Source organism: Diadema setosum, chromosome 2, assembly GCF_964275005.1.
Source record: "Diadema setosum chromosome 2, eeDiaSeto1, whole genome shotgun sequence".
In the NCBI taxonomy this organism is placed as follows: Eukaryota; Metazoa; Echinodermata; class Echinoidea; order Diadematoida; family Diadematidae; genus Diadema; species Diadema setosum.
This window is the reverse complement of record NC_092686.1, coordinates 48,250,241-48,269,437: the sequence shown is the minus strand read 5'-3', so window position 1 is coordinate 48,269,437 and position 19,197 is coordinate 48,250,241. Positions and strand designations below refer to the sequence as shown.

At 39.2% G+C, this 19,197-nt stretch overlaps 1 protein-coding gene across 3 annotated transcripts in view; it reads right to left on the bottom strand.

Moving 5' to 3' along the window:
- Positions 1 to 431: 431 nt before the first annotated feature.
- Positions 432 to 19,197, bottom strand: part of LOC140246319 (transcription cofactor vestigial-like protein 4) — a 32,470-nt gene continuing 13,704 nt past the window's right edge. For 2 of the 3 annotated variants that reach the window (XM_072325792.1, XM_072325791.1), the window contains 3 exons: positions 4,347 to 4,527; positions 1,434 to 1,786; positions 432 to 1,070 (listed from right to left, as the gene is read on the bottom strand). In XM_072325792.1, the coding sequence (XP_072181893.1) occupies positions 727 to 1,070; positions 1,434 to 1,786; positions 4,347 to 4,527 (878 nt within the window). In that variant the 3' untranslated portion in view covers positions 432 to 726. Of the gene's footprint in view, positions 1,071 to 1,433; positions 1,787 to 4,346; positions 4,528 to 5,716; positions 5,875 to 19,197 lie in introns of those variants that run through there. The other variant, XM_072325793.1, reaches the window with a different exon arrangement.

Here is a 19,197-nt window from a genome sequence, read left to right as displayed (position 1 = left end):
CAAGACCTGCCCCATATCCAACACAAAACCAATATTCAAATAAAGATCCAGTACAGTGATAAAGGTCTCTCTCTCTCTCTCTCTCTATCTTTCTCCTCCCCCTCCATCTACCATACTCGGCAAGAGCAACGTCTCTTTAATGACCTTCACAGAAAGGTCACCTACTTTCCAGTCACTCAAACCATTTAAAGGTGATGATATTGATAGGAACTTTGTGATTCGTGTAATATGCTACTCATCACCATCAATCACTGACAATGTAACTCATAACCAGTTATGGCGCTGTTTGATAAACTCAAGATAAAGAAAGGTAGTAATAAGTTTGCAATGATAGTAGATGACCAGAGTCAGTTTCACTGTGATATTGCAAGGTGAGTTAATCTCAACGAGCCGTCAAGGAGTCATCTCCATGTTTGTTCATGACATCTGTCTCAATCTCTTTCTGCAGTCTAATGGCGCAAACACTCTCAGCATAAACATCAATGCTTGAGGAAAACATGCTGTTCCTTTAACCAGCAAGATACCTGAAAGAATGGACTGTACTTTGTGTTCAATATCTTGATCTCTTTGTTCAATCAAGGATCCAAAATGGCACAATATTTTTACACTATCTGCAGTAAGGAGGTTCATCTCTATCATCAGTCCTTGGACTGTCATCTCTATAATGCTCCTTGGCACTCAGTAAAGAGGAATCCAACAAGTCTTTCTGAGATATGTCCCTGGTGCTCATGATGCCACCGAGGCTTGCTGCTGCACGACAGGGGAGGACACGTTGATAGGAGGTGACGAGGAGGGTGATGACGACGGAGAGGACCGGTCCATGGAGGGCTCAATCACATCCTTGATCTGGGACCACTTGTCACCAAGGGCTTTGGCAAAATGGTCATCCACCGATCCCGTGATGTTGACCTCGTTTCCGTTTGGCAATGAGGAAGGAGGCGAGGAGGATGAAGATGATGTGGACTGGCCCAGAGTGGGGGAGGTGGCTGAGGGAGGGGGGCTTGAGTACGCCTCCTTGTAGTGTCTGCCTAAACTCCTTCTGAAGTGCTCCTCGATATCAGGATCAACATCTGTTGAAGCAATCATGGATGGGAATGCACGTGATGAAAAAGAACATCTCACTGACATGCCAGTGATGTTTCATAGTAGCAAAACAGAGAAAATTGTAATTGCATGTCATTACTATCATGGAGCAGCTTTTTTCCACAAAGAGTAGCATATCTGATTATACATGCTTTACGGCTGTGCAAGGTAGACAGTCATAAGACCATTCATAAAGTTTGATTATTTTTAGTAGAGCATCTTCCATCGATGTTTAAATCACATTATGCTTTACAAATCATAGGGCAATTTTACCCACTGGGTAATTTGAAAGGAAACCTGACAATACTTGTGCTACCACTGGTCATCTCATCTCAGACTGGTCATCTCACCTGAGCTACTGAGGGACCTCTGCTGCATCCTCCCTGATGACCACCTGTCCATCTCCTCTGTGCCCCGCCCATTCAGGAGGACCGGGCCATGCCCGACCCCGCCTCCTGCTCCTGGCCTGGCAGCCAGCTCTGCCCCATTAGACTCCCTCATGAGAGGTGCAGGGGCGCAGGTAATGACGGAGGGTCGGAGAAGCTGTTGGGGCATGTTCCGGTGCCTGTGGGGGTGTGCTGATGGCATGGCAGGGGTGCGGCTGACGGGTGTGGCATGGTCCTGAGAGATGAGACTGGAACTGCTTGGGGTAGGGAGGTCTGGATTGATCTCTGGGATACCAACCATTTCACTGGTTATTAACCTGTAGTCCAATCATCCAATGAAAGAATAAAGAAAACAAATTATCAAGTGTGTCATCCAAATGCATACTATATATATACTGAACTAAGTACTGTGTTGATCCCCAAATTAACTCGTTTACCTGAGTTTTCAAATGATAGTTCTTATACCACTGAAAAAAAAATATCATACATTGATAATTTTCCATGCATCAAAACTGGAATTTCTATCCAGGCATTGTTACAATTGTATGACCAAAACAACACATTTAAAGGCTCATAAAGAAAAATGCTTATAAATTATCCCATATTGCACAGTCAAAGTGCAAGATTTTCCCAATATGGTGCCAAACTTTTCACTGATTGGTGGCTTTGAGTTGACAATTGCATGACAACACAACAAAGAAAACACCAACCACAGGCAAATTCTTCTTTACATGCTCTCCCTGGCTGGAGGAGTCATAGTCCAGCTATGTGGAATATGGCATTTTTTAGTCAGAGCTTAGAGTGTCACAAACAGGAATTACACTGTGTGCACTTCACTACCCTCTTTGTTTGGTACACCTGGGATCACACAGGTCTACTCAACAAGAGTATTTGGCATTAAATAGCTCTCTGTAACATTTTTTTTTTTTATCATTTGTACATGCATTACTATTCTTCTTTTAAAGTGCCACTAATACTGGTCATGGTCAAAAGCAAAGTAATAATGCAATTGGGTTGACAAGAAAGGGAAATGAGAGCAAAAAAAAAAAAATAATAATAAAGAAGAGAAACGTGTCAACAGATGTGATGATTGTAATCCATGCCTCTAATACCAGGGAGGGTCAAGCCCACTAGGCACCCACAGCAGCAGCCAAGATTTGGCAAAGGGTCAGATGAGCCAAGAAGCATTACACTGAGACCAAAATATGCAGCTGCCAATAACACTCATCAATTCACACTGATAAACCATGGAACTATTTCGTTGTAGCTAGCTCCATGGTTAAACCTAATTCCAAACATTCCAGCTTTTGTCTGAATCCAAAAGAAATCTCCAATGTGGGAACAGTGGAGCTCAGCAAAGGCCTTTCAAGGTCCTGAATTCAAAATCACAATTTCTATCATCTATTGAGTGTGAAATGAAATGATATCTCTTTTCATCAATAGGTGGAATGCCACATGAACACAGAAGAATGCATATTTTATTGACAATGACGGCAGTAAAATTTACCAAAGTATCTCAGAAGTGGTTATTGCTCTTGTTGGGAGATATCTATGTAGTCAATGTCATATCTTCTGTTTACATCTAATAGGTGCAGAACATGAAGACCTCTTAAATCATACTATTTTGCTTCGTTCAGTGTCATATGTCAAGATTCAATATTTTTCATAAATGCAAACCAGCAGAGTATGCTATTTTGTGATATAGCACCAAAGGACAAGAGCCTGCTTGTCCAAGTGCTGGTACAGTATGGGAGCTACGAAATTATTTCTATTGCGACAAACTGTACCAGGTACCCTACAGTTTTCATCACGTTTATTGGTTGGGTGTGAAAGGGGGCTACCTCTATCAGGTGGAATATGTCAGGAATGTGGCTTATCCATAGAACTGTGTCAACAAGATTTGACGATTCCTTTTTCGCTCCTTTTTTTTTTGTGAGTAGAATGAGGGATCATTATCTCTGAACAGGGGTCAGAGTCTCAGTTTTGAAACCATACCAGACATGAGAACTCCTATTTCAAAATGTGCTTTGGAAATCATGTGAATGGCTGAAATGGCGTGGGTGGTGGTAGACTGGTATTGTACATGCTTTTAATTTGAAAATGCTGAAGCAATGGACTGGTCTGATTAATTTGATTTGAAAGGGAGATCAAACCTATTTCTAAACAGTATTCCAAAAACAGGAATGAAAGTATGGAGGCCATAGTGTATTTATGCATGCTAATTCAATATTGCAACATGTCACTTGCCAAGGTACTTTGAAATTTTGTCATCAAAATTAATGTCAACAAGCTTATGTCAGACTGATCTCAATGAATTATAGGGATGTTGTTAGAATATTTGCACGCATATGATATTTCAATGTTTTAGATACGAAAAACAAGAGGGACAAATCTTACTTCGTACAGTATGAGGGACAAATCTTACTTTGCACAGAATGTATGAATATCATCACACATTATGGTTTGCCCACTCTCTCAAAAGCTGGTATGCACTGAGTTATGGTATGGCTGGTAGTTTGTCAAAGGCTAGAGTGAGTTAGTAGGCATTAAGATATCTTTAAGAATCAAGGGTTAAGAACTTTTTGGTAAGAACCATTAAACACCATTATGGTACCATACATGGACCATTGCTTGGAAAGTTACTTAGTTAGTCCCATTGTTGGACATCATACATTTCATTGTCCTTTTGATATTGTTTAACCTTGATGCAATATTGTCCTATTAAGATATTGCTGCTGATTTGTAATATTCCTTTGCTCTCCCTTGGAATATGACTTTCTTTGCAATTCTTTAGTTCTTAGTCCTTTAAAGAAGAGGAGTAGAGAGACGGGGTGAGGATGAGTAATGAGAGGATGGTAGAGAGAAAACTTCACTCACGTCTGAGTGCTGGCACATCTCGTTGACGTGGTCGCTGTGCTCGTCGCCTTGTGGTTGTGGTCGTCATCACACTTCACCCCTAGGGGACCCTCCCGACGCTCCGAGCTCCGCCTTTGTCTGTTGATACGAGATGGTAGCTCCTTAGGTGACTCTGATCTAGTCCCCCTGGAATAGCCCATATCTAGAAACAAAGCAAAGACAAAGACTATGATTATGACTGGTGGGCTCGCCAAGCTCTGAAAATTATTGCGGTTGAGCCAGTTTGTTGTGCTATATTTGTTTAGAAAACTCTTCTTTGTGTTTTAGAGATTTTCAGGTGATCACTTAGATAGCGAGAACTTAAGCAACAGGAAGCCAGTGTACAAAAAACCAGTTACTAGCTAAGAGTTGCTTTATTTAGTAAATATCTTTCAAGATGAATACCTCAAAAAACTCAGCTATTCTGTGGGCTCGCCTATTTGACTAAAACGTGACCTCCGTTTATTCACAGGATATACAACTTGAAGGCATCATGCATACCTTACTGACCACTGGCCATAATCCCCGAACGCCATACCTTAGCTCTGACTCAGTGCTTTGTCACTGTGCATGCCAACCTGTAGACGATCCCCCATTACAAGGGGTCAGTTAACTATGACCAGGGACCTTTTTTGTGCGTTATGTATCTTTTTTGTTTTCTTCCATGGAAACCAGCCATGGCAAAAAAAAAAAAAAAAATGTCTGTGCGAAGAAAAAGGGTTACTGTCCTCTTCCACTGCAGTTGGTCTGATGCTTGGAATGTAAAGTGGTCTTTTATATGCAAAACTTTACTTTTGCAAGTTTGGAAGACTTTTAACCAGTTCTAACCATCCATTATCTGTCACAATGCAGTGATCGACAGAGCTGGGGGTCTGCACAACCACATGTTGATTGAGTTGCTGGTCTTTGCCACCACACATGAAGTTGAGAAGCTAGTTTGTGCAAACCACTTGTTGATTACATTTCTGGTCTTTGTTCTACACTGATCAACAGTTCATCAAAATATTCATCATTTACTGGATCACTGTGTTGTAATTATGAGACAATCACACATTTGTAAGCTTTGCACCCTGCCAAGCAACACATGCACAATTTTGATTTCTCATTTTTCTGGCATGCCAGCCATCACTCATAATTACGAGGATGGAAAAAGAAGAAACTGACTAGGTCCTCCGCCAAAACAACTCAGACAACATGTGACATTGAAATTGTGATGTTTGTGCATTCTTTGTGTTTTCGTCCATCTTAGGTCAGGGAGTGGACACCGGTAGGGATCAACCTGTCTCTTTCTGGACTCCTCCTCTCTCATCATCTCTTCCCCCGATCCGTCCTCTCCTACCACCAAACCTTACTGATGCAGACACTTTCCCACGCCATCCTACCGGCGGTGAGGCCGCTGCTATGCCGACTATGCCGAGAATGGCACACAGGGATTGATTTAATTTTCTTCTCCCCAGAAAACACGACAGATGTAGCACCACCACCAGTCAAGTCTTCTCTCTATCATTCCATTCTGATTTCACTTGAAGTCTTCACCCTTGAAGAGACCATTATAAAAATTTGCAAAAACATCTCAACAATAAACATCTCTTCGATTAAAGGACCCAAATAATTTTCTTTTCATCCTTGCAGTAGCAATCTGATAATTGATACACATTTGTACATCATGCTGACAACTCAGCAGATATGTCTTCATCAGCCCAAAGTTCAAACTAACAGGATATTTGCGGTTTTGGGAAATAGCCCGATAGTGCGAATGTGCGTCTTCATCAGCTCGTAACAACCCGCTTGGGGAAATTAGCCTGAAATTTGATGCATGTGTACTTGGCATCATTATGCTGGGATCGAGAAAATTTCGGCCTGATGTAGACACATCCTTAGATAGTGTGCTAGTTCACGAACTAGCCCGAGTTTTTTTGGAAACTTTCCTGATCAAATAGCACGCTAATTTGTGTCTTCACTGCACAAATAGCATGCTACATGCTGCTGTGTACATACTGTATTTTGACATCGGGCTAGTTTTGTAACCGTGAACTTCGGGCTGATGAATAAAGTCATAACATCAGAATTCAGACATAAATGGCAAAACTCAGCAAACAAGGGTGGCTTGGAACAAGAGCTACACTGAACAGTTGAGGTGACTTTAAAATGACTATAATTTGAATGTTGGCATATCATCTACATTGAACCTCCAGTTTTACATAGATTTTTAACAAATCTATTTCATTTCCTTAAAAGAAGTTTATACCTTTGGGGTAGACTCTCCATTCTCTCATGTTATCTTATTCTATTTCCATACCGCATCTCAGACTCACATTCAAGGAAAAACTGACCCTTGATATCCTTGTGCAGGCATATCCTTGTTTGAAGATGATAAATGGTTTATGCAAGGCCATAACAAACATTTGTTCCTTTTGATTACTAAATACTACCGTTAAGAGTTGCGTGACAACTCTTCAGAATTCCATCTAGCCATAGGCGGGATGTTTTCACAAGATTCAAGTTTACACCCACCTTGCTTCATCAGACTTAGATCACTGGTGATATAATACATTCCTCATAACAAAGCACAAATTGTCGGCAACTACATTTGAATCATTGAATCTCAAGCTGATGTAATTTTAGGCATGACTTGATTCTTTGCATTTTTTTTTTTTACATGTAGGTGGACAATTTTCAGCTGAAGTTGTACCAAATTGCATTCTTTGTCAATCGCTAGAACAGATTCAGAATAAGGAAAGATAATGTTTGCGACGTCTTGCAATATGTAAGCAGTTTGATATTTCTTTTACATATTCACCCCCCCCCCCTTTTTTTTTGGTGGGTGGGGGGGGGGGGGGTATGCACTGATATAACTCCATAGGATATCTAACCTTTTACTGGTTTATACAATTAATAGATGGATTTAGTAAAAACAGATCAAGTTCTCAGAATATGGTATTTTCCATCAATATGAAGAAAATTGTAGATAATAACTAGACACAGGTGGTTGGCACACAACCAGGTAATGAGAGACATTTGGCTGTGCATCGATGCAAATCATGTCAGCTATAAGCAGAAGAGAGGTCATCCGGTTACCTATTTGATTACAATGTAAATGAATTTTCTGGATATTGAACAGGAAAAAATACTGAACAGTTTTAACATAATCTATCAGTGCAGGCGTGGACTAATACTCAAAACTGATCAGATATACAAGAATATGCAATGTTTGATGAAAGAAGCTACATGTATCAACAGTAATGGAATGACTTGTCAGCTAATCAGAAATGCACAGTAACTCCTTGCAGAGGAACCTTGCTTTTGCACAGTGCTTTATATACGCTGGAACAAATTATTTCAAACAGGGACTCCAAACATAGGGTATTTTTTTTAAATGATCCTGATGGTTATTTCTCTCAACCCTTCTCCAAAGGGTTGCACCAATTCAGAGCATAACATTGCAGTTTATTTTGCCATTTCCTGATGTTTTGAAATGGCCTTTAACTCCCAATAGATCCCCCAGTGAGAGCCCACCATTCTTCAGAAGGGAGCAGTCACCTGAATGCCATCCCCTGACTGCCTGGGTCCTTATGTCAACACCCATGCGGCTCATTTCAGATTATTTGCCATATTTCTCTCAAAAGACTGGAATGGTTGGAATGTCACGACATGGTGGGTTATTGATTCACACCCACATGAACTTGAACCCAAGATCGATTGGAGGGAGAGATGGCGGGATGTTTAGACAAAGACAGACAGACAGACAGACAGAGAAAAAAGGACAGATAGATTTATCATTGAGACTGGGTATTGTGAGCAGTACCATTAGCCACGAACACCACCAGGCTGTCCATCAGGTTTCCAAATTCAGATCACCTCCAATCACAGATCCAAAAATCAGCTTCTTACAAAATCTTCCATATCAGTACAGCCACCAGCATACATATAGAATAAACCATTAATTCAGTGTACATAAAGCCAGAATATGGCTATGAGAAAGGACACAAATTCTGTTTGAGATTCATGAAGGGTACCGTACTAGGTTTGTACTCATTTTTAGTGGAATATCCACTGTGAAGGAAGTCTATACCTACACAGTGAACATCTACAAATGCAAACAAAGGGAACAATGAAAGAGAGAAATATTCAGGAAGTCTGACTGGAAATATCCATACAAGTGTCAGAGTTAAATGAGTGGTATTGTGAAAATTATAAAGTTATAATTTTGAATAAGACTGAGAGGTACCTATAAGCTGCTACATGAGAGTGATTACCTGGTGTTGTATGGTCCTGGTTCTTTTTTTTTTTTTTTTTTATTCATCCTGTTTGGCTCAAAGTCTCACATATCCACTTTTCTCAAATTCCACCCACCATAGAATACAAATGTTTGGGTAGAAATTTCTTTCACATCTGTCATATAACTTGAATCCTGTTCAGGGAATAACAAAAATTTAAACCAAACCAATAAAATCACACAGAAGTCTAAAATGTTGATTTTTAACAGGTGGAAAGACAGTTATCACGAACTTTATTTGATTTGATTTCAGGTCCACTTGTTGTGCAGTAAAACCCAATTTAATACATGCAGTTTTCTATCCCCCAGTTAGCAAATGTTTTAATTTTTGATAGCTAAATATGGAGAATGATGCTATTGATCCTTAATGTGACCAAATGGTTTATAAAGAATGGAGTTGTAGTTCCCTAGTGTCCAGTGTTTATTAGACTAAGATTGCCTCAATGCACGCAAGCTTCACTCCCACATCAACATCTACAATGTAGGCCTACAGCACAAACGACGAATCAAATGCAATAATCATTTCTCATAAAGCAGGAAGCCCCACTACTTTCTGTCTGTTGCTGTCTATCTAGGCCCGGCACGTGTTTGTCCAATCTGAGCTAACTAAGATGGAGGAAGCTCAGCAATAAATGTGGAAGAGTATACAGGAAGTTTGATATTGTGCCTGCTTCTGATCTCCCATCCATTTCATCTTTCATATCATCAATTGAGATGAGGCCATATTTGTGAGGCGGAAACACAAGTAATTCTGTTGCGTGAGACCAGTGAAAGCACGCTTATCTTGCTCGCTGATATTCCTGGCTGTCCAGGTTTCAAATAAGAGTGTTGTTCGACTGAAACACAACTGTACCAGATAGTGGATATCTCACAGCGATTTGTCAACTCACTAATGCCTGTCATATAATGACAAATGCCTCAAAAGGGCATCTGCTGTGATGTGCAAGGAACAGATCACATGTACAACATGGAAATATAACAGTTGTACATCTTTGTTAGTTTCCACAAAGCAAAACCCTTCAATACAGACTCAAGTGCTGTATGGACCTTCACCTTCTGTATTGACCTTTGGCTGCCAAAAAACATTAACTTCAAAGGTGTCAATCTTGTGAATCATTTTGAGAGACCAATTTGGACTCAGTTTGTACATCTATTTGGTTATCATTGACCTGTGCATAGAAATCATATTACTTGAGAGGCAAAAAGGCACAAACAATACCATGAGATGAGTGCCCTTCTTCTCTCAAACTGGTATCATTTCCTTTCAAAAACTAACATTATTCCCTTCTGTCAAATACTGTCGACTAGTACAATAAAAAAGCAAACAATCCTTCAAGCTATTGAAATAATTTCCAAGATGTACATATATTATTGTTTAAGAATGTTTACATACAGTATAATTTGTCAATGCCTAGTCTAAAACTAAGATCTGAACAGTCCCCTAACTCTATTGCACATCAAAACAAAGCCTGTACATCTTAACCAGTGGCATGGCAGGTGATAAAACTCTTGATTTTCTTGTTTTTTTATGTCTGTTTGTGAGTTTGAAATTCCCCCATGAAAAAGATTCAAGCCAAGAACAACATAAAGAACCGTTTCCTATATCAGTTTCGAGTCATCGATAAACTTGCTTATACATCTGAAATTTGCTTTACGTTTTTGAACATCACTTTCTGAAGTACAGAGTGACATGTATCTCTGAGGGGAAGCACTTCAGAATGTAGCAAAGAACTGGTAACATACCAGAGACGCAATTCAATTTAGACTAAATTGAAATCAGACATGGCATATTATGTGATTGGACTTCTTGTTTCTGTCTCAACACATTTCCTCTGAGAGCCAGTCTTCACTGGAGGAGGAAATCAGTCCAATAGTGGCCACTTGAGAACTGAGATGCTTGGATGACGTCCAATTAACAGCAGCTGGGATTCCGCAGATGGTGGCACCGACGTAAAACTTTATCCAACTTCATGACTTTGTCAACAGAACAGTCAAAATGAGTCTTGTCATGGAGCATGCTTGCATAATTTCACTCAAAATGCCAAGGGACTGTGTCGTCAATGATGCACTCATTACATCCTAAGTCTGTGTGAAGATAAAGCATAGATTTCTTATTACACAAGGCCACCATGCAAGTGCTTGGTTATACTCTGGACTGATCAACTACAGAAAAAAAAAGGGATGATACAATATTACTACTCCATGAAACATCAGTTTCTTCAATGTCTGTGAGGTAAACTTTATAAAAGAGAGAGAATTCCAAACCACATGTATCTCCATCCACAGCATCTAGCAAACATAGATACCTTTGAATGGACAGACAAGTTTGCTTTCACAATTTCTGATAGTCATCTATGCAAATGAGTTGCACCCACATGAAGACATCTCAGTGACACAGGGAATTCCCTGTCCTCTAAAAGGCTTCTTGGTTAAACGCCACTGCTGTCATCCCTTTAATCAAAATATCATAATCAATATCAAAGTGATCACCCACAGTAGAATTTAAATATTGCTTTTGCATGTCCAGCATTCAATAGTCACCTACATTTATCCATCAGCTTCCTTCATTCATACCATAGCTTGGCAGTGAGGTACACATGGGAGTGACTCCACTGGGAAATTCCAACATGTCCATGTTCATGAAATATTCATTTTTCAATACTCATACAACTAGTCTAATACTGTACAAGCTGAAATTTTCGCGTACAGATATTTTCGTGAATTGCTACTTGGAGGACATTTTCGCGTGTTGTTAATTTCGAGGTTGCGAGGGTCTAACTGAACTTAGTTATTCGTGCGTTGTTATTTTCGCGTGTTGTTATTTTCGCGTTTCAAAGGCGATTCGTGAAATTCGCGAAAATAAAACCACCACAAAAATTTCAGCTCATACAGTACACGGTAATACTAATAATACAACTTATTACTGTTGGTGGAAATCAATTGAATCATATCAATGCAACAATAAATCAGCATGGATGAGTGACCTTTCGGTTCTGAGTTACACTGCACATGTGTACACATGGATTTGACAGTGCATATAGGCCTACAAATACTAATATGCAGCACAATATCATCACTGGTACAGTCATCTACCCAGCATGCTTTACCGAGTCTGAATTCTAAGACTATCACACTCTGTGTCCACCTCCTGATGAAATACACTCATACAAAGTGTGCATACATAATATACATATCACACAGGTATGCCATGCTAAGATGACTCATTCACTGGCTATGACAGATACTTCAGACCACCACCTAAAGCCCCGTTACTGCACAAAACATGGGCACCTAACAGGTTTGAATAGCATGGTGGAAGCTAGAGAGATAATTTCCACGATGAACTTGTGAATTCATACCACACATATACATGTATAAATGGAAAAAAAAAATTAAAAGCATGTGTATATTGCAGGACTTTTTTTTAATGATTTCACAGGGAACATGGAATGTGAGATCAAATGAGAGCTACATGTACTGACACTTGACAGGAAAAAATAATTTTCACAATTTATACACATTTGTATGTTGAAAGCTGCTGGGTAACTTGGAATGAGCCATCCAAAACATTGACAGAAAATCACGAACAGGAGTATAGTTTGCTGTTACAATTTGCCATATGAACCCCAGCAACAACAACAACAACAACAAAAAACCCACGAAATTATTTTTCCACAACTTTCACTTGAAGTTCCGATTGCTCCCCACAACCAAAATGAATGCAAAATGTCCAGCGAGCTGGCTATGCTATCATGAAGTCAGTGGAAGAGGCAGCAAACTGCCAATTAGGCCTTATTAAATTTGGGCATTATCATATGGTGATATTTCATTAGTGCCAAACTGTATTATTGCAGGTTTCACGCCAGTGTGAATGGATTCAGTCAAATACTGCAATGTTCACTATCCTGGCATTTCCCAATGAACATGAGCCTGAGAAAAATAATTGGTGTTCTATCCTCACCTCCCCCCCCCCCCCCAAAAAAAAAAAAAGGGGGGGGGGGGCATCTGCATCTGTCTCCCTGACAATGTGGAGCCACCTTGGTACCACATTGCAGCATACATATTTGACACAGTACTTTTTATACACAGTAAAGAAAGTAGACTCTAACCAGTCTACATTTGGTAAAATGAGTATTATCGTGTTGTCACCAGGACTCTACCAAAAGGCACGAGGTAACCATTTTGAACAACTTGATATGAGAATGATTTCAGATTTAGTGGTCAATAGTCACTGAGGACATGAGTTCAGCTGTGGTCTGTGTGGCTGAAATCAAGACTAGTCTGAATACCTACACTGCATTCAAGCCAGTTACCAGCATTCCCACCAGTAATCAAACCCTCTAACCCCCAGGGCATCTCCTCTTATAACCTGTTAATAAAATGCCATTTTTGATGAAATTTGGTGACTAATTTGCAGTCAACACACTGAGAATTGGCTCTAACAGCAGGATGGAATACATTCCACTAGTATTCAGACAAAGAATTAGTATGCAAACCCAAGGTTTTGTATCATTCTGTCTCTATTCTTCTTCATAACCACCCCATCCCCTCCTCCCTCCCCCCCCCCCCCCCACCCCCATGAGGATGGGGAGGAGAAAGATGATACCCGCCTACATTCCTGGTCGAAGACCCTATGGCAGACGCTTGGATTTGAACACCTCATGACTCATCTTTTGGGGGGTAAGAAAAAAAAAACACTACAAATATCTATCTATGATGAACCAGCACTAATTTATGCACGCTGGTGAGGTACTACGCCTTGGATGGCATGCCCCATAATGTGTGTTTTCTACATACCGACACACAGCCCTAAAGTCTGCATCACTCTGTATTCCTCCTTATGCTGCTGTTTTCTCTCTTGCTGTGTTTTCTTTCTCTCTCTCTCTCTCCATCACGCCACATGGCTGCACCATCTGTACCATGCTACGAACAGGTTCATCTCACAAGATATACTGGTACACGTAGGCCTACCTAATCATCTTTCCTGGTATGGCATGATAGTAAAATTGATGTCAAATAACAAATACATTTCACATTATACTAAATGACAGTACCCGGTACCAACCCATTAAAGTATTCATACACAAAACAATTCATTCAATATTTTATATATCAGATCTGGCATTATTATTTACTTTGAATATGTAATTGTACTGCAAGGAGGTGTGAAACACACCTCCCTGCATAATGCATAGATATGAATTGCATTTTATATTTGGGATCTTTTGCTCCTTAACATGAATTTGGCAAATTATCGAGATATTTTCAATCGAGATATTTTCAATCAAGATTTAAGGTTTCCTTTCTTCTATTCATATCACTATATTTCAATAAATAATCCATACTGATTTGAGGAATGCTTTCTAATAAACAGTGCATACCAGTGGTACTGCTCCAGTGGTTAAACCTTTCCATCTTTGGCTAACAAGAAAAAAAAAAAAAAAAAGAAGCTGCAACAGCAGTACGACTGCAATGTTTTCAAACTTCTTTCAAACATAGGATACAGAGCTCTGTAGACTCTTTATTGAAAGTGCACTAGAAATGGCACTTACCAAGATCTTGTCACATGTTTTGAATATACAAATGTAGCTTTTATGACTATGCTCTAACTATCTTTTTTAATTCATATATTTCCTTTTTATTCAGAATCAACTCTCTTCTAGTTCAGACTTTTATGATTATGCAGTACAACTACATTCACAAAGGTTCTTTTTTTGCTTCATGTTTAATATTCATGTTTGAGTGTTCAATGTAAAAAGTGATCCAAGGTTAAATTTTACACTGTGACCACATAAAAAGAAGGCAAAATCAAATCCATCTCGAATATTTTGTGACCCTTCTTCTGCAGAAAACAAGAGCACAAAAAAAAAAAAATGACTCATTAGAACCTTGTCTGTTGTTGTGCCTAACAGCTGACGACTTACCATCACACTATCCTAGCTGTCAGAGGCATGCAAAGCCATCCTGTACACACTGCTGACCCCCTGGTGTAGACATGGCACAAACTCAGGAATGGAACTGTAGGCCCCTACGTGTTTGCCCTACACACCTTGTAACCGGCCGAAAACTCACAGCAAATTGTAAACTTTATAACATATTGGCCTACCACCACAATATTAGTACATCCAAATTTCTGCAGGATTTACATTGTACATTGCATTGCTGGTGTCGTGAGGCACATTTAACGTATAGGCCTAATGCTGATAGGCTTCTGAACGTTGAAAAGCTAAAAATTTGTCATTGCCATGAGAAAACAGTATTCATGATGCAATGCACAAAGATGTACATGGCAAATTCAGTAATCACTGCATTAGACTTAGAGGACTAAATCAAGTAGCTTCGAACTACTTGACTATTAAAATCATGATCAATACGGAAAGATGTAGATAAGGGAGTTGTAAAAGTGATCTTTGTACCATATAATACTTGATCATTATACATATTGTATAAATGCCGCTATTTTCAATCGAGAGTACACCTTTTTCATGCCTTCCCTACACTGACTGCCCACCTCATACCATCTATTTTTTCTCTATCAGTTAGGCTGAACATTGTTTATGGGTGATGATAAGCACTTCATTTGAAGATATAGGGCCTATTGATGACAATGATGATGGCAATAATGATGGTGATAATTTTAATGATAATGGTAATGATAACTAGACTCGGAATTTGTCAACACTGACAAATTAGGTGATCCGATCCATTGGGAAATCAATGATTTGAGTCCTGATCCCAATAGGCATGATCATACAGGTTTCATCTGTGTTGAGGGGACATTGGCCATGTGATGTTTGGAGTCTCATTTAGAAAAGGGAGTCAGATCTGCCATCTTTGGTACCGAACTCCGTATGCACTAACGAAGATACAGAATGAAGTATATTTGACCTTTGACCCCATTTTGCACACCAAAGATGGCATCTGAGCAAAAAGTAGTTATTTTGTGAAATGATTCTTGTAACATGATCTTTGCGTGTGCAAAATATGGGAAAGATAGGACAAGTATTCACCAAGATACATGATGAAACATTTATGACCTTTGACCCTAATTTACATACCCAAGATGGTGTCCGATCAAGTAGTTGTTATTTTATGAAATAATGTACGTGACATGAACTAAACATGTGCAAAATATGTGGATGATAGAGGCTGTTTTTCTTGAGTTATTGCAAAGAAAGCTGCAGAAAGAAAGAAATATCTCAATACATCGAAGATAAGCTTTAATTTCAACCAAGTTTTTTTAGCATGATCCAGACATCGTATGAAAAAACAAAAGGCACATTACTGATAGCACAAAGTCTCAGCTACAACATATTAAAATCTGGGAGAAATTCACCGAAGAGTAAGTGAGCTAGTGCTCGATAAAGACCGTCATGTCAATTTTTGTTTCCAGAAAAATTCCCTCCCATAGAGATAACACGTAAACTGGTTAAATTTGACAAGGTTACATTATATCCATTTTCACGAGGTGAAGACATCATCCGATTAAATCTTTGATGAACAAAACTTAAAGAGTATTAAATTGGCTACAACATACTAAAATCTGGAAGAAATTCACCCGAAGGGTAAGTGAACTAGTCGTCGATAAAGACAATCATGTCAATTTTCACATCTAGAAAAATTCCCTCCCATAGAGATAACACGTCATAACAAAGATACAGGAAGAAGTACATATGACCTTTGACCCCCTTTGCACAGACAAGATGGCATCTGAGCAAAAAGTTGTTATTTTGTGAAATGATCCTTGTAACATGGTCTTTACATGTGCAAAATATGGTAAACATAGGACATGTATTCAGTAAGATACAGGATAAAACATTTATGACCTTTGACCCTAATTTACATAGCCAAGATGGTGTCTGATCAAGTAGTTGTTATTTTGTGAAATAATGTACGTGACATGAACTAAATATGTGCAAAATATGGTGGTGATAGGGTATGTTTTTCTTGAGTTATTGCAAAGAAAGTTGCAGAAACAAAGACATATTTCAATACATTGAAGATAAGCTTTAATTTCAACCAAGTTTTTGGACGTGATGCCGACTCCGTATGAAATAACAAAGGGCACACCTACGATAGCCCACGGTCTCAGCTACAACATACTAAAATCTGGGAGAAATTCACCGAAGCATAAGTGAGCTAGTGCAAAATAAAGATAGTCATGTCAGTTTTCATTTCCAGAAAAACTGCACTCCCATAGAGATAACACGTAAACTGGTCAAATTTGACAATGTTACTTTTAATCCCTTTTTAAGAGGTGATGCCGTCATCCAATCAAAATGTTGTTATTATATGACTGAAAGACCATTTAATAAGCTACAACATATTGAAATTTGGATGAAAATCAACAAAAGAATAAGTGAGATATGCTTGAGTGAACTTAAAATTCGATGACGTCATTTTGAAAATTTACTTTTTTTAGTTTATTAAGAAATTTGATATCTTTTCATCATTTTTCCAGCATCGCCAACCCATGAAATGACATGTACAGCTCATCAGCTTTCAGATTATGTAAAAAAAATGGGGGGTCACCGTCCATCTTGACGAGTAAAATCGGATTCAAAATTGGCGGTTTTTTTGGCATTGTTGCACTGTATATCGCCATTAACGCGCGCGCGGAATTTCAACTTTGACGGGCCCGTGTGACGTCATATTGAATCGGATTGACTTGAAACTTGGTAGAAATATTCCTTGACATTTCAGGCATCCGATAAGTGTAAAAAAATGGGAAATTTCTATTGCATAAGAGCTGTGCGTACGTATATGTGCGCGCGCGTACGCGTCCGTCCAATTTTTTCAATTTTTCAAAAAATGCTCCAATTGGTCTGAAACGTGTGCAAAAAAAATTTGAGCTCGATTTGAGCATACAAATATTTCAACGCGCGCGTACGCGCACGTTTTAAGAGAAAATATGAATTTTGATTATATAAGTAGAATGCGCTTGACTTGAACTATATGTGACGTAAATTTCATTGAAAAATTCCATTCCATTAATGAGATAGGAGTGAAAATGTGTTTTCATATAATGACGTCGTAGTGACGTCACGGTCGACTGATCACTATGATTTTATAAAATTTTTCGTCTTTGGGACATGATACATATATAGTATGAGTTTGAAGTTGATACTCTGAGTACTTTCTGAGCACGTAGATACACAACTTTTGTCCAGAAATAAAGAAAGAAGAAGAAGAAGAAGAACAAAGAATCCGTACAGATACAGAAGGTGATCCGAGAGGATACTCGGATCACCTAATAATAATCATCATCAACATATCATCACCATCATCATCATCATCATCATCATCAAGAAAATAGCACAAATACCAAGTTGGATTGTAAAAGTATTATTCTTCAATCACTGCAATGAAAGACTTGAGTTTTACCTGATGGAGATAGGTAAGGTAGATGAAAGGCATTGAAGCATGCCAAGAAGGGAGAATAACTCATGGTCTCCATCTTGGATGACAGTTCCTCCTCTTTGTCACAATCAACTTTCCTCTGATGTATGGTTGCTGTAACACCAGCAGTGTTCGATTCCAACATTCAGTGGTTCACCACGTGTAGATCCAGGTCATGAAGGCTTCACGCTATTGGTCAATGAACAAGACTACATGGCCTGCACGAGACAAGTTGAGGGCACTACTCACCGTAAATTAGGTTTGACTTCGACACACATACCACCTGACCTGATCCAACATGAACAAGTAGTGGAAAGTTGAAAACAAATCTAACTGTACAAAGACAAAGTTGATGTCACATGGTTGGAGCGGCCATTTATGTGCCTTGTCCAGGTTGTCAGACTTCTCTGCTCCTAGCTTAGGAATCTGGATGCTTCTGACCATGGGCTCCAAGTTGGACTGATGAGATGTGCAAACCTGGGGTGATGAGATCCATCCAACACCACAAAAACTAGAAAACAGGCAGGCAGGTTCCTAGTTACATGTAGTTGGCCAGACAAAAGAAGAGCAACAGTTCTCCACTCAGCCTTCATTCACACAGCCCCCATCATCGTAATGTACTGTACGTCAAACTTTTTCAACAGCTATAGAGGAAAAAAAAAATGTTCGTGATCAGGTATCCCACTCCAGAATTCCCTCCTCCTCCTCTCCTCCTCTAGCACACAACCACTACCACTACCACTGACACCACCTCATCCTTCTAACAAACTCTGGAGTTCACTTTGTCCAATCAAATGTCGCATCCTCTTTCCTTGCACCCTCCTCGGTTTCCATTAACACTGGCATCCTCTTCAGTCTAGATCTCATAGACACTCTAGACCCTTGGGCGATTTCCGGATTCACAGCGACACTGTGTCTGCATTACAAACCTTACTTTCATCAAGGAGCTAATAGCTCCTTGCTTTCATCAAACTTTGTCTTAATCGTCTTTCTTTTTGTCAAATAAAACTCCTGGCTGCAAACATAAGAAATCAAAGACAGGTGAATTCTCATTATTTTGAGCACCAACTTTCATTTGGTACACTGTTACATAAACTGTCTTCAGACATAGACTAACATGATATACAAGATATATGCCATATGATATTTCTCTAGTCT